Here is a 14,821-nt window from a genome sequence, read left to right on the forward strand (position 1 = left end):
CTCAAAACAGTTTCACAATTTTCTATTTAATATCTGCATAAGAATGCATGGAGGAATGTAATACATGTGCTTCTAAAGTGCTAATGTCATAAATGAGAGTCAAAAAAAAGTGTCAAAGATACTCTTGCCACATGTTTTCCAGAAAATGATTCTTTCATGGCATCAGTATTAGAAATTGTCCTGATGCGTGCGTTTGGTAACAGTCTCTGTCCCCCTAAAGTCGTTCCCCAGCCGAGAGGTATCCGCTATTACCAGCTGTGCGTATGAATCAGTTTTAGTGGCACAGTTATTAGGCGTAGAGCTAGGGAGGAGGCCTTGGGTGATCTTTGAGATGTCCTGCTCAGTGGCTTTTGCAGATACAACTGAGTCTCTTCACCCTCCATTGAGGGTGTTGACAGAAGCCAGAGAAAATACTGTGTGGCCCCAATGTGTGTAAAGTTCAAAAACATGCAGAATTACCCAGGTGCTAGAACTGTGTGATGGGCGGGGGCGGTGCCATGACAATGAGGCTGTGGTCCCCTCTGGTAGGGGGAGGGGTTTCGAGCTCCAGGGGAGACAGGGCAAGGAGGCTTCCAGGAGGCTGGTGGTCTTTTAATGTTTGACTTGGATGGGGGTACCCCGTGTTTGGTATGTGATTTGTCAAAGTGTCCAGACATTTATAACTTACAAAGTTATCCCTTTGTGTATGTGGACTGTACGTTTCACAGTAGAGAATGTCGTGGGAAAGCCCAAATCCTGAAACAGTAAGTGGACTTGCCAACAACACAGCTTGGCCAGCAGAGGTGGGTGCAAAGGGTCTTGTTTTAAAATAGCTTTGTAGGAATCTGGGGCTCTCTTTGTTGCCACTCTCTAGTTAATATTGGAGGGATATTTATAGTGAAACACATGTTTCATCCCTCTTAGTGGAGACTCCTACACTTAATCACCAGGAGTCCCCTGTTTCTGATGTCTGAGTGTCGTTGACGCTGGCCCAGGGCACCCATGCGTCCAGCTGTCTCAGGGCCTCTGGCACCAGCTGGAAGCAGGACCCAGAGCCTGGGTGCCTCTGGCTTCTGCGTTGCAGCAGGAAGGATGTTTGGGAGCCTCGCCTGCTATTACAGTATCTCTTCGGCAGAGGCCATCTCCTGTAGAGGACAGTCAGGGGACACTCACTTTTAGCACAGGTAATTATCTGTAGGACCAGGATTTCACCTCCCAACTCCTGAGAAATTCCAGCCCAGACTGGTGGTGGGTCGGCCTTCCCAGAGGAGGCCCCCACCGCGGCCTTGTGCCCAAAGGGGATGGAAGATTCCGCTTTCAGCCCCTGAGAGTCTGAGGCTGGTCTGCAGGTGTGGCGGCGTGTGCGGTGCTAGTCGTCCTTCTTAGACAGGGAGGTGGGGACTCACGGAAGTCTGCAGAAGTTTGAAGTTAACTGTGTCATGTGCAGTGGCATGTGCCCCTGAGACGACTGTGTAATGCGTGTCAAGCATCCCGCCTCCTGCCTGCTTGGTGGAAGAGATTGCCGTGTGGGGCGGGCTCTGCAGAGTACAGTGGTGGGGTGGCCGAGCTGGTAACTAGTAAGCCTTTTGGAGCACTGGCTGTGTGCCTCGTGTATAAAAGACCGTCCTCACAGCATCCCGTGAAGGAAGTGGTCGTATCAGCCCTACTGCAGATGGGGAAACTGAGGCATGTACCAGTCCCATCACTTGCTCAGGACCGCACGGCTAGTAAATGGTGCAGCTGGGTTCACATGCAGGTGTCTGACTTTAGTTAGGAAGTGGTCGGTGTTGTCCCTTTGCTGCTGTCACTCATCGGAACCTCACTTAAGGGTTCCCGTATCAGCCATTCCTGGACACGGAGCTGCCCCCTTTGATCGCTTTCTTACAGTGAGGTTGTTACATGTAACGACTGTCCTCACAAGCACCACCTCAGACCACTGTGCTGTGCCGTCATTCTTTTCAGAAAGGGAGTGCCCTTTACCATGACGAAGGGGACGTAATGAGAGACCTGTGGACCCGGAGTATGTGCTCTAGGGGTCTGGGGGGGCTGTTTACCTGACTCATTTGAGTGTGGGTTTACATTCCGCACGATGTCTACAGAGAACATTTGATTCATTCTGGGGACCTGGGTGTCGGGCCGAGTTTGTTTCCAGTCGAGTTCAGGGTCACAGCTCTCACAAAACACATTGCTTTGCTAACTCAGTGGAGCGCAGGCTGAGTTCCCTCATCTAATGACCCTAGTTAACCGACTTGGGAGTTTTGGGGTGTACAGGCCCCAGGTGAGGGTCTCTTCTTCATTGCATGGAAAACCAGGCCTCCGAATCCAGGGCGGATTTAGTTGTGGGGGGAAAATGACTACATATTTTTCTTACTGTGACATTTTTCACAGTTCCTAATTTGCTCATGCCAGTTTCCAAGGCATTCTGTTTTGTGGTCGGTTAACTGCATTGCTGGGTGTCTATGCTTCAGGCAGCTGCACGGCAGGGTCCCTGTGACCCTATCCACAGGTCAGTAAATGCTTGTTTAAATGGATTTAATTGTATCTCACTTGGCTCCTAACACTGGGTGATTGTTTCAGACTTTACTATAATCGAAGGAACCAATTTGGTTGCGAATGCAGCTTTTCCATTTAGTCTTCACTGGGATGAAGACAGTTAGTCCTGTCAGCTATTTTGGAATATTTTCACTTTCATGTCTAAAGATCCTAGAAAACCTGAGTCACTTTCAGACTGAACAAAGCAGACCCAGGATGAGAGTTTAAAAAAAAAAGAACAAAAACCAAAAACACGAGGATTTTTTTAACTTTGAATTCCTTTGTAAGTTATTCCAAGATTCCCCAGATTAGTTAAAATAGTATTTCTTTTAAACTTTGGAAAAAGTCATTGGGCCTCCCCACATGTAAGCATTCCAACACGAGAGACCCTGGAGGCTTTCTGAGGAACTGACTCGTTGAATGGGCCCTTTCAGAAGCAGGGTCTGGACGACTTATGGGGAAGCAGCCGGCCTTGGCCCCTCTGCTGCTTCCTCTCGCTCCATCGTGAGTCAGGGGAAATCATCTGACAGGTGTTGGTTTTCGCCCTTGACTTCGGGTTTTCTGATGTCTTATGGAAACAAGCCAGTGGTGTTGTCCCTTCCCTTGGTCATTGGGATACTATCTGCGAACAAAATAGAGGCCTGCAGTCCTGGAGCCTTTGTTCTCACACTGGGACGTGGACAGCGTCCAGTGGACATAATGAGTAAATGACAGGCGTTAGAGCGCCGTGGCGGGAGGTGGCGATGCAAGCTGCAGTGGTCACTGAGTAAATGTCACCGAGAGAGTGATGTTTGCACCAAGATTCAAGGGAGGTGAAGGAGTCGGGCAGGAGGGTATCTGGGGAAGGCGTGTCCCCGGCAGCAGGGAGCAGGGACATCGGTACTAAGGCTCTAAGGTCAGCAGGTGCACGCTCTGCTCTGTTCCAGGAGCAGCCAGGAAGCCAGTGCTGAGGAGCAGGGAACGCAGGGGAGCGTTTGTTGGCTGAAAGGATGAAAGAACATTGTGGGTGGCAGTGGGTTTGAAGAAGCCTGCGTTAAATGCTTGTCCTTCCGACCCTCAATTAGGGAGACGTACATTTTTAGCTTTTTCCCTTTTTGACGCCACTAGGTGACCGCATAGCTCTCCGAAGAGAGTTTCTGAGGAAAGTCTGCCTCACACGTGTCTGTCAGTGATGTAGGGTTGTCTGTGTGGAAATAGAAAAGCCATTTGGGGAAGTGTCTGTTAACAGGAAAAGCTGGAATTCTCCAGGAATTGATTGTAAGGACTGGATTAAAAATACATCAAAATAGCTTGTGAATGAGGATATTATTCATGCTGTTTATAATAGCAGGAAACAGTTAGTAGGAGAAAGGCTGAATGATTTTCAGTTCCGTACCTAAGATATCATGCAATCAGTGCAGATAATAGTCTTACTGCGTCTCAGGCACATGGAACAGTGGTTGTGGTGTAAAAGGGAAAATCAGGATAAAGTGGTGAATTAATTGCAACCATGTTAAGGAGGCAAACGGTTACAGGATGGCGAGGGGAAACGGACAGAAAATACTGAGTGTTGGCCAGCGTGTGAGGCAGCGGGAACCCTCGCTGATGGAGTGTAAATGAACTCAGTCAGCTTGGAAAACTGGAAATATTTCCTAAGCTGAACATATGAAACCCTGGGATCTAGCACTTTCCCTCTTAGGCGTGTGCCCAGCAGGAATGTGTACACGTGTCCACGAAAAGACACGTGCTAGAATGTTCAGGGCAGCACCGCATGTAACAGGAAAACCCTGGAAACTACCCAGACGCCCAGCAGCCACAGAATGAATAGCTAGATTGTGGCCTCCTCACACATGGGTCCTGGCAATGAGAACGGACTGCCTGCATGCAGCTCTGTGCGGCACACGGGTGGGTGGCACAGGCACGCTGAGGGGGAGAAGTCAGAAACAGAGGAACTCATGGTTTGAGTCCACTTAGGTACATAGAAACAGGCAAAGACGACCTGTGGTGATAGAAGCCAGTGGTCACCCTTGGGGCGGGAGCGATGTGAAAGGGACATGAGGGGTGTGGGGCACTCCTGATGTGGCGTTTCTTCTGGGTCCTGTTACACTGCTGTGTAAATTCACTGAGCACAACAGTTTCGATATGTACGCTTTTCTGTATGCTCTATTTCACTATGCACAAGTTTTGAAAGCCAATGGGAGAAAGAAAATAGTCACATGTTTCCTAGATATAATCAAATATAATATTTGCATGTATTTTATGGGTACTTATGTAGTGAAAATGCAGAGACCTGCCTGGAAGTGATATCCGTCAGATTTACGACACTGGATACTTTTGAATGGGGGGTGGGGATGGGGAGGGTGCCTCTGTGACATTTTAGATATTTTCCAGAAACAATGGGGCAGAGTGTCATCTTCGGTCAAATCTCCTGGGTTCTTAAATTGTCCATCCTTTCATGGATGTTTTGAATATTTACAATGAAACCAAATGTAAATGTTTTTAAAAGACATATAAGGAGAGTGAGTGGGAGCAAAACAGTCTCACAGTGATTATTTGAGTGGCAGGCGCTTAGGAGGTTCTTGCTTCACAGAAAAGTTTAAAGAAAAATGCGGTCGTGCTGAGACATGCTTGATACTGAAAAAACCGTCTGTTATAACCCTGTCTGTGTGAGAGTAATGTGCAAAATTGTAGGGTCAGAGTGAGTTTCCTCATTTCAAAATATTGTAATGTTACATAAAATAAGGTACTGAAAGAAAGAGAAGCCTTACGTTTCATGAAATTGAGGCCAGAACAGTTTGTGTTTCATTGAGTTCCTGAGTTGGTTAGGGACAATCAAAGGATTGACTCATGACGGGTCACGTTGTAAGGAGCGCTGCCTGCAGATGTGAGAGACAGCCCCGTTTTGCGTCTTGTCGGGGGCATGCCTGCCGTCCCCTAGCCAGCCAGCTGCTGAATTCTCATCTCTGAGGTCACGGCCACGCTGGGGACCAGGAAACTTGTGCTTCCACTTACTTCCTGAGAACAGTGTGTTCACTTCAGAAGGACAGTAGCTTACAGACGTTTTTAAATCAAAGGTAGAAACCGTTTCATGAGCCTAAGCAGGAACATTGATGTTGAAAATGTGGAACAGCTACTGACCCCATTTCATGTTGTCTGGGTGGGAAAGCTGTCGTCTGACAGGTCACCCTTCAGTCCCCCGTCTGTGACAAACACGAGCAGCGTTAACGTGCACCTGGTTCTTGTTAGATTTGGGGCGTGGATGTGGCCGAGGCGCTGTGTCCCTTCCCTCTGCTCGCCCTGTGACAGTGCTTCTCAAGCTGTGGCCCCTGGGCCAGCGGCCTCACCTGGGAACTTGATAGAAATTCAGACTCAGTCCCTACCCAAGACTCTGGGGGTGGGGCCTAGCAGTTGGGTTTTCTTTTTTCTTTGTTTTTAATTGTAAAATACACATAAAATAAACGTAACCATTTCTAGGTGTGCAGCGCAGTGGCATTAGGTGCATTCACGCTGCTAAATAACCGTCCCCACCGTCGTCTCCAGAACTTTCCATCTTCCCAAACTGACACTGTCCCCATTAAGCCCTGTTTCCCCTCCTCCAGCCCAGACACCACCTTCTACTTCCTGTCTCTGTGAATGTGACCCCCAGGTCCTCATGTCAGTGGGATCACACAGTGTGTCCTTTGTGACGGGCTGGTTTCATCAGCACAGTGTCCTCAGGGTCCATCCACGCTGTAGCAGGCGTCAGTGTCCTTCCTTTTAAGGCCGAGTAACGTCCACTGCATGGCTGGACCTCAACGTGCTTACCCACTCACCTGTCAGTGGACACCGGGCTGCTCCCGCCTCCTGGCGCCTGTGCACAGCGCTGCTGTGGACGTGGGGTGCAGACATCTCCTTGAGTTCCCACTTTCAGTTCTTTTGGGCCCAGACCCAGAGGTGGGATCGCTGGGTCACGTGGTGGCTCTGTGTTTAGCTTTGTGAGGACCTGCCAGGCTCCTGCACAGCAGCTGCACCACTTTTCACAGCCGCACCAGCTACACAAGGATTCGTTTCCTCCACGTGCTGCCAGCAGCCCTCTCCCTCCTTCCTCTTCCTTTGATGGTGCGGTCTTACCGCCTGTGTTTGCACAGCCCTCAGGTGAGTCTCAGGACACTGAGTCTGGAGACTTTGGCCCTGTGGTTGTGTCATGTCTCACTCGTCCTTGTTATCCACACGTTCTGGTGAACCTGCTCCGAGGATGGTGGTCGGGTACCTCTGTGTGGCATTGAACCCTGAACGTGCAGTGCATCAGAAGACACGTTCGACCCCACCCTGCCACTGATGGGGCGATAGGAACCTGCCTCACTGGCTCCTCACGGTTTGAAAAGCACTTTACACTGGGTTGGGGGGCTCTCTGCCAGTGGGGAGAGCCCAGGGAGTGCCTGGGCCGAGTGGAGCTAGGGGACCTCCCAGTGCTTAGTGCAGCCCCTCCACTGGGGTCAGCATGAGTCCTGGGGGTGGCTACTGGGTGTGGCCGCCAGTGAGTGGCTGGCCTGTGCCCACTCTGCAGGGGGTCCCTCAGTCTGTGACTTCTGCATTCACTAGGATTGGCTTAGATAAGGACACGCGTGACACTGGGCGAATCCTGTTTCCCAGCGCTTGGGGCTCTGATGAGTAAGAGCCCCAGTCGTTAGCACTGACAGACACGTGCAGCTGGACCTCTGGGTGTGAACTGGCTTGCTGCTGAAAGGCTGTGACGGACGCGTGTGGGGAAGGACCGCAGCTTTGTGTGCATGTTTGAAGTTTCATCGCTTCTGATTCATGACTTGGAGAATGACAGGATGTCGGAAAGGAATAAATATGAAATACTGCTCGTTGGTGGCTCCCTTCTCGTACTGCAGAGAGGCAGAGACATTTACGTGGCTCAGGGTGCGCTGGTGGCTGGCGTGGGAGGGACACGGCTCCCCATCGGCGTGTAGGTTTCTGTGACGCCTGCCGGAACCGATCTGTGGGCTGATGGTCCTGAATACTTAGTGTCATGGGTACTACGTTCCAAATGTTAGTTAGTGGGTTTCCAACATCTGTTTGGATGGCAGCAACATAAATCTGGAACAGGGAAGGAATATCCTGAATGTTTCCTAGTAGCCAGTTGCTTTCAGCTCTGCGGTCTCACTCAGTTCCCACGATGGCCCTTTGTGCAAGGTGGTGTTACCCGAGGCACGCAGCCTGGGGGTCTGAGAGCTATGTTCTTGCCCAGCGCCTCCCGGATGTGAGTGGCATTTCAAGGCCAGGGTCTGGGTTGAGTCTGAACCCCACTGTAGAGTACTTTGTGCCACAAGTGTGCGCGCAGAGCAGGAAGGCTGTTAGATAGCAGGGGCTGGCATCCTGCCCCTTGTTTTTCTGATTATAAGCTCAGAGGTGGTCACTCACTAGGCCACACAGCTAGAAAATAACAGACTGGATTTCCGCCCCTGTCAGAACCCGCCCTCTGTCCCTGGCCTTCCTGGACGGGGCTTCCCCCTCTGATCTGTTCTGTCTCTGTGGGACAGGGAGGGTGGGCGGAGCATCGTCCAGGCACTGGTCTACGGGGCTGCGTCAGTTGGCTTAAGAGGGTGTCTGTCCATCTTCTCAGAGTATCGAAGTCCTCTCGGTGAACTTTAGTTACTCCGTAGCAGACCAGGCCCTTCCTGGTGTAGCCGACCCTTCCTGCAGGGAGCAGTCCATCGCGTGACACTGCAGCTTGTCTGAAATGATCCTTTTTCCTTTTAATACATATTTTTTGGAAATATGGCTGTCCTAGTTTAATTTAGTAAATTGATATGTAGAATCGTAGCTTTCTTATGACTGAAACTTCTCCAGAGGGGTGATTCTTAAGGTGGTTGAGACCAATTAAGGGCAAGAATAGTATCTTTGATTAAAATGTGTTGTTTGAGTTGTGTCTTTTAAATTCTCCTGTGATCAAAGTTCAAATTCTTCAGTAGCAAGAGATCACTTGGTAATCATTACTGGGTTTACATTCTGTGTTGGACTATTATTTCTATCAGGAAAATCATCAAAATTAATACATCCTTAACAGAGCAAACCGTCTTATTTAAAAGTTTTAATAGAGACCTCCGGTACTCCGCCAGCGAGCTCTGCCCTACTGCCTCGCATTTTCCCCTCTACTCTTCCATTACTGCTTTACATTTTTTTTTTTTTTTTACATTAAATAGGTGTTTTCTGGTGTACCGTTGAATTCCCTTGTTGTCTCAGTTACTGTAGTTTTTACTTTCTTAGCGGTCACCATGGGAGTTATAGTGAATATTTAGAGCAATCTAGCTTGGACTCATAGCAGTTTAATTTCAGTAGTTTATAAATCTGCTCCCGCACGGTTCCTTTGCTTCTCTGCCCCTGCTGTGATCCTCCTATGACTTACATCTGTGTAAATTGCATGCCCATCAAAACACATTGTAATTATTACTTTATACAGTTGCCTTTAAAATCAGCTAGGACTGGAGTTACAAATCCAGATACATTTGTGCTGTCTTTTCTGGTTACTCACGTACTTAGTTACTGTCACTGGTGGTTTTTGTTGCCTCAAGTGGGTTCATGTCTTGTAGGGAAGGTCCCTGGTGAGGAATTCTCTTTTTGCCAGATGTGGGCTCCTTGGTTGACCCTTCTGTCTTTGGGCACTTCGCACAGGTTCCTGGTACGTCAGCGGTTGACCTCATCGAGGAGACTTTGCACTCGATGAGTCCCTTCTCTCCTGATGCTTTCGAGATTTTTTACAGTTTGAATGGTTATTATGGTGTGTCTGAGTGTGAACTCTGAGTTTATCCTGGTTGGGAGTTTTTTTGAGTTCTTGGATGACTTATATCAAACTTGGGGAAATTCTTGCCATTATTTACTCAGATATTATTTCCAGCCCTTCCTCCTTTTGGGATTCTCTTGGTGATCATGTGGGGACTCTTGACGGGGGGCCCACAGGTCTCCGAGGACCTCTTCCTTCATCTTCATTCTTTTCTTTCTGTCCTTTAGACTGGGAAATCTCAACTGACCGATCTGCAAGTCTGCTGATTCCTCTCTGCTCACTCAACTCTGATGTGGAGCTTCTTGTGAATTTTTCATTTCAGTTATTGAACGTTTCAATTCCGGAATTTTTATTGTGTTCTTTGTTATAATGTCTGTCTGTTTATTGATATAACCAATTGGTGACACACGGTTCCCATTGTTTCCTTAGTCCTGTACAGATGGTTTCCTGTAGTTCTCTGAACGTATGTAAAATAGCTGATTTAAGGTCTTTGTCTGATAAGTTCAAAGTCTGGGCTTCCTCAAGGAGTTTCCATTGATTGTTTTGTCCCCGGTGTTTGGCCATACTTCCTTGTTTCTTTGTATGTCTCATAAACTTTTGTTGGAAACCGGACAACTTAAATAATATAATGTGGTACCTCTGGAAATCAGACCCCCCCCCCAGGTGTTGTTGCTGTTTGTTGTTTTTTATTTAATGACTTTTTCTGAACTAATTTTGTAAGCTCTCTTGTATGAGCTTCCTATGGCTGCCGTAAGAAAGCACCCCAGATCAGGTGTGAGTAGGGGAGGGGCTCAAACCTACAGAAACATGTTGTCTCTCAGGCTGCAGACCAGAAGTCTGAAATCAAGGCGTCGGTGGGGTCATGCCCCCACTGGAGACTGCAGGGGAGGACCTTTCCTGCCCCTCCCAGCGTCTGGCTCCGGCTCTTTGGTCCCCAGGCTTGCAGCTGTGGCCCCTCATTCTCTGCTTCCATTGTCACGTGGACTCCCCATGTGTCTGTGTCTCTGGGTCTTCATGTGTCTTCTCTTATAAGAACTCCCATATGACCTTATTTTTAACTAAATGAATTATTACATCAATAAATGGATCCTGCATTGCCACAAACCTTTGCTCAATTTCCAGTGTTCTGAAAAAGCTGATTCTGACAGTTGTTGCCAGTGTTCTTGTTTTTGTAGAGGAGAGGGGTTTTGGAGGTCCTTACTCTGCATTTTACTGATGTCAGCTACCTTTCATATATAAAGGGTTTCTAGCAAGGTCATTTATGTACCATACAAGTCACTCGTGCAGTGTGCGGTGCCGTGGTGTTTGTGCATTGAGGTGTGCGCTCCTCAGCACAGTCGATCTGAGAGCGTTTCACCTCCTTGGAAACAGCCCCTTATTCTTCAGCGCTCGCCCCCCGCCCCCTCCCCGGCCTGGCAGACACTGGTCTGCCCTCTGCTCCCGTAGATTAGCCTCTTCCAGACGCCTGTGTGTGTGGAGTCGTCCCATATGTGGTCTTTTGTGCCTGTGTCCCTCATTCAGCGTCATGTTTTCAGGGTTCATCCACGTCTTAGTGTGAACTGTCCTTTATGTGTTGTGATGGCCGGAAACTACTCCATTGCGTGGGTGCCCCCTTTCATTTCCCCATTCATCAGTGGGACGTTTGGGCGTTTCGTGTGTGGGCAGACATTCTCAGTTCTCTGGGGGATATTCCTGGGGGTGGAATGCTGGGTCCCATGGTAACTCCATGTCTAAGATTCTCAGGAGTTGCTGGGCAGTTCTGAAGGCAGCCGCACCATTTACACACCTGCCAGCATACGTGAGGGTTTCCCACATCCCCACCAACTCGCATTATAGTCTTCTAATTTATTTTTTGATTGGAGCCATCATAGCAGGTGGTATCTTACTGTGGCTGTGACTTGCGTTTTCATGACGGTTGATGATTTTGAACATCTTATGTGCTTGCTGGCCGTTGGTAAATCTTTACAGAAATGTCTTTGCAAATCCTTTGCCCATTTTTAAATGGGGTTATTGTCTCTCTCTCTCTCTCTCTCTCTCTCTCTCTCTCTCTCTGTCTCTCTTTTTTCATTGAGTTGTAAAAGCTCCTTATGTATTCCAGATACATGTTCCTTACCATGTACATGATTTGCACATATTTTCTCTGATAAAAATATTCTCCCCCATCCCTTTTTAGTTGTATTATTTCCTGTTTTCCCACATAGTCAGTGCTCTAGTGAAAAGAGACTTTGCTTTTCCCTAGAGATGGTCTTTTTCACTCCTGAAAACACAATGGATGTCACTAAGTATTCATTCAGCAAGTGTACCTTGAGCCCCCTACTATGTGCCAGCGCTCCCAGCAGCCGGGGTGCATCTGAGAGCAGCCAGGGAAACCCCTGCCCTCCGAGTTGGGATTCCGGTGCTTGTGGGTCAGCCCCTTTCTCTAAATCTCAGGGTGCTGGAGAGTGGTCATGGTGATTCCCCTCCCCCTGGAGTGTAGATATGGACACCCTGTGCTTGGCATGGTCTGTAACACAAAGCAGCTCTTAGCTGAGTGGGCAGAAGATTCATAAGCTCAACCACCGGTCCTGCCCCTCACTGTGCTCGGGAGCGGCTGCGTAAGAAACGCTTGTTGGCTCATCGCGCATCTCTGTGGTGCCTGCAGAATCTGTGTAAACACAGTTTTCAGGCCGTCACAACATTTTTACACAGAAAGGGGCTGGGTCCTTGGGATGGCTTGGGAGAACAGGTATGTTCTAGAGCTGTGGTCCCACACATTTTTGACCATTAGGATATTGGGCACTCCTAACACACACACACACACACACACACACACCCTGTATACACATATGCACACACTCATGTGCTCACACTCATACGCACACTCTTGTACACACATACACATACACTCATACATATACTCATGTACACACACTCAGACATACACACACACTCATACACACATGCTCATAAACACACTCATAGATGTGCACACATCTACTCACATCTATATATATATATATTTTTTTTATTAAATTTATTGGGGTGACAATTGTTAGTAAAATTACATCGATTTCAGGTGTACAATTCTGTGTTACATCATCTATAAATCCCATTGTGTGTTCACCACCCAGAGTCAGTTCTCCTTCCATCACCATATATTTGATCCACATCTATATTTTAATAAGTTACATGCACGTGCTACTCCACTACTCTCTTACGTGCCTTATAGTAATGCCACAGAATAGAAATGAAAAAGGAGGAGGTCAAAATACAGAAAGAAGTGCTGCTATTTTCCTGGTACCCTGGTGGTGGATTGCGTGCCCTCACTTGGGAGCTCACTGTTTTCCAGCACTTGCTGCTTAGTTTTTGTGCGGGCTCTTCACGAGGCTTTTGGGGCTTCTCTAGTAAACATTGAGGCCTAAGTTTATTTTCTTTTGTAAACTTTAGGTCAGTTAAAGACAGCTACGTTTTAAATCCTCCAATGCTAAGGAATTTCACAGATGGAAATAGCCTAGTCATTAGTTCTGTTTAGGATGTGAGCTGGACTGTTGAACTGAAGTGTTACTTTCAGAAGTAAATTACAAAAAGCAATACAATCACATTAGAGAAAATTTGGTAAAAAGAGAAAAGAAATCTACAGTTTGTTGGACTTATTTGGAATAAGACTTTCCCCCCCTCTGGCACACCTTCATTTTTAAACATTGAAATGAACTTTTTTCTCTTTAGAACTCTTTGTACTAAAAACCAAACTGACTTTTTAACGTGATTTTCTTGTTTGTTTGTTAAGCATAAAATCTCCCTGAATTGTCTTCTGCTGCTCTATGAGTGACACATGGTGACTTCTTGTGTATAAGGAAGCCGAAATTGTTGGGCTTAATGCTTTGATTTGTAGGATCAGGACTCCTAGCTCTAAGCAAGCGTGTAGCTGTTCTAAAAATGAGACTGATTGTTTTGGTACATTAAAGAGTAGGTGTTGTACAAACATGGGGACGCGCAGAAAATTATACCAATTTGTTTTGTCTTAATCCCCTTTCTTGACTAGAGAAAAAGGAAGACTTCTTTCGCACACAACTTGTAAATATGTCACTTCTTTTTCCTTCCCCATGTTGAAAAGGAGTTGTGACTGGTCCTAGAAATGTGAGTGTATTTACTGATTCACAGGCAGGTGGACGCCTCCTGGCGTAGTGATTTTTAGGAGCAGGGGCACTTGCCCCTAGGCATCCAGTCCTCAACCTGAAATGTGACCTGGCCTGAGTCCACGTGCTGAGCTAACCGTGGAGAGACGGAGAGCTGGTGGGGCCTCCACCTTCCGAGCGGCTGTTTCTATTGAGCACCCACCCTCTGTTCTCCAGACTTGCCAACATCCCAGGTCAGCGAGCGGAGGGACCCGGACCCCAGGCGAATGCAGATGCCGCAGGGGAACCCGCTGCTGCTGTCACACACCCTGCAGGAGCTGCTGGCCAGGGACACTGTGCAGGTGGAGCTCATTCCTGAAAAGAAGGGCCTCTTCCTGAAGCATGTGGAGTATGAGGTTTCCAGCCAGGTAACGGGCAAACTGTGTGTGTGCGCGGGCGGGTAGGGGAGAGGAATGGTGTGAGAAGGAGAAGGGCCAGAGGGCTGCAGACTTGGTTTGCTCAGCTTAAAGGTAAGACCCAGAACTGGATGTCAGAGAACTAAGCTGCCCACCTTCATTTCCATGGCATGTGTCCCTGCATCTTGTGGCGGCTCGGCCACGCCCCCAGCTGGCTCAGCCACGCCCCCAGCTGGCTCCACTGTTCCTTGCCATCCCTGGGCTCTGGGACCCTGCTTCTCAGGACGCTCATTTGGGTGGACGGTCTGCAGAGCCAATCCTGGACAGGCCAGCCTGGTGTAGTTTGCAGTATTGGACACCCCAGAGGATTAGAATGTGGACCCCAAGGACATGCATGGCCTCCGAATAGCGAGTCCAGTTTGCGGTTAGGGTGGCGTGTGTGGGTCTAACCCCATAGTAGCCTGCCTTCCCTGGTGGGCACCCTGATTCTGAGTTAATCAGGTGCCAGACAACTGGCACCAGGGTTGGCCGTGCATGTGCAGGACCGAGCGGCATCAGCAGTGCTGACCTTTCTGTCCCTTTGTCTGCTATCTTTTCATATCCGGGTTCAGTTAGAATAACTGCATGTGGGAGTTTTTATTCTTGATCCTGGGGCTTCCTAACTGATGAACTAAGAACACCTTTTGGACTGTGGCGTCCCGCTGTGTTTGTGGGGGACTCGCAGAGCAGCGCGGCCACAGGTGGGGCAGAGTGCCACTGTCACAGCATCGTCAGGCAGACAGGTTTGGCTGGAAGGTCTCAGCCCCCATCCCAGGTCAAAGGGCCGCTCTCAGAACCTCATGGGCAGCTGTCCCCTCATGCTTGTGCTGTGCCCAATGACAGTCAAGCATCACGGGACTTGTGCTTCACTGTGTTTTCAAGCAGCAGTGACAAAAGCCTGGGGCTGTCCTAATGCTGTCAGCTGTGAGTGCTGCTCCTCGGTGCAGTTCCTTCCTCCAGTTAGTCCAAGGACGGCGCTGCCGACTGGCATGGCCGTGGCTCGTGGCCTCTGGGCT

General features: G+C 48.6%; 1 protein-coding gene across 3 annotated transcripts in view; it reads left to right on the forward strand.

The window, feature by feature from the left end:
- SNX8 (sorting nexin 8) overlaps positions 1–14,821 on the forward strand; it is a 37,656-nt gene that overhangs the window by 7,184 nt on the left and 15,651 nt on the right. For all 3 annotated transcript variants that reach the window (XM_074314007.1, XM_019757560.2, XM_074314008.1), the window contains exon 2: positions 13,588–13,778. In XM_074314007.1, the coding sequence (XP_074170108.1) occupies positions 13,588–13,778 (191 nt within the window). The remainder of the gene's footprint in view (positions 1–13,587; positions 13,779–14,821) is intronic.

The sequence above is a fragment of the Rhinolophus sinicus genome, linkage group LG10, assembly GCF_036562045.2.
Source record: "Rhinolophus sinicus isolate RSC01 linkage group LG10, ASM3656204v1, whole genome shotgun sequence".
Taxonomy (NCBI): domain Eukaryota; kingdom Metazoa; phylum Chordata; class Mammalia; order Chiroptera; family Rhinolophidae; genus Rhinolophus; species Rhinolophus sinicus.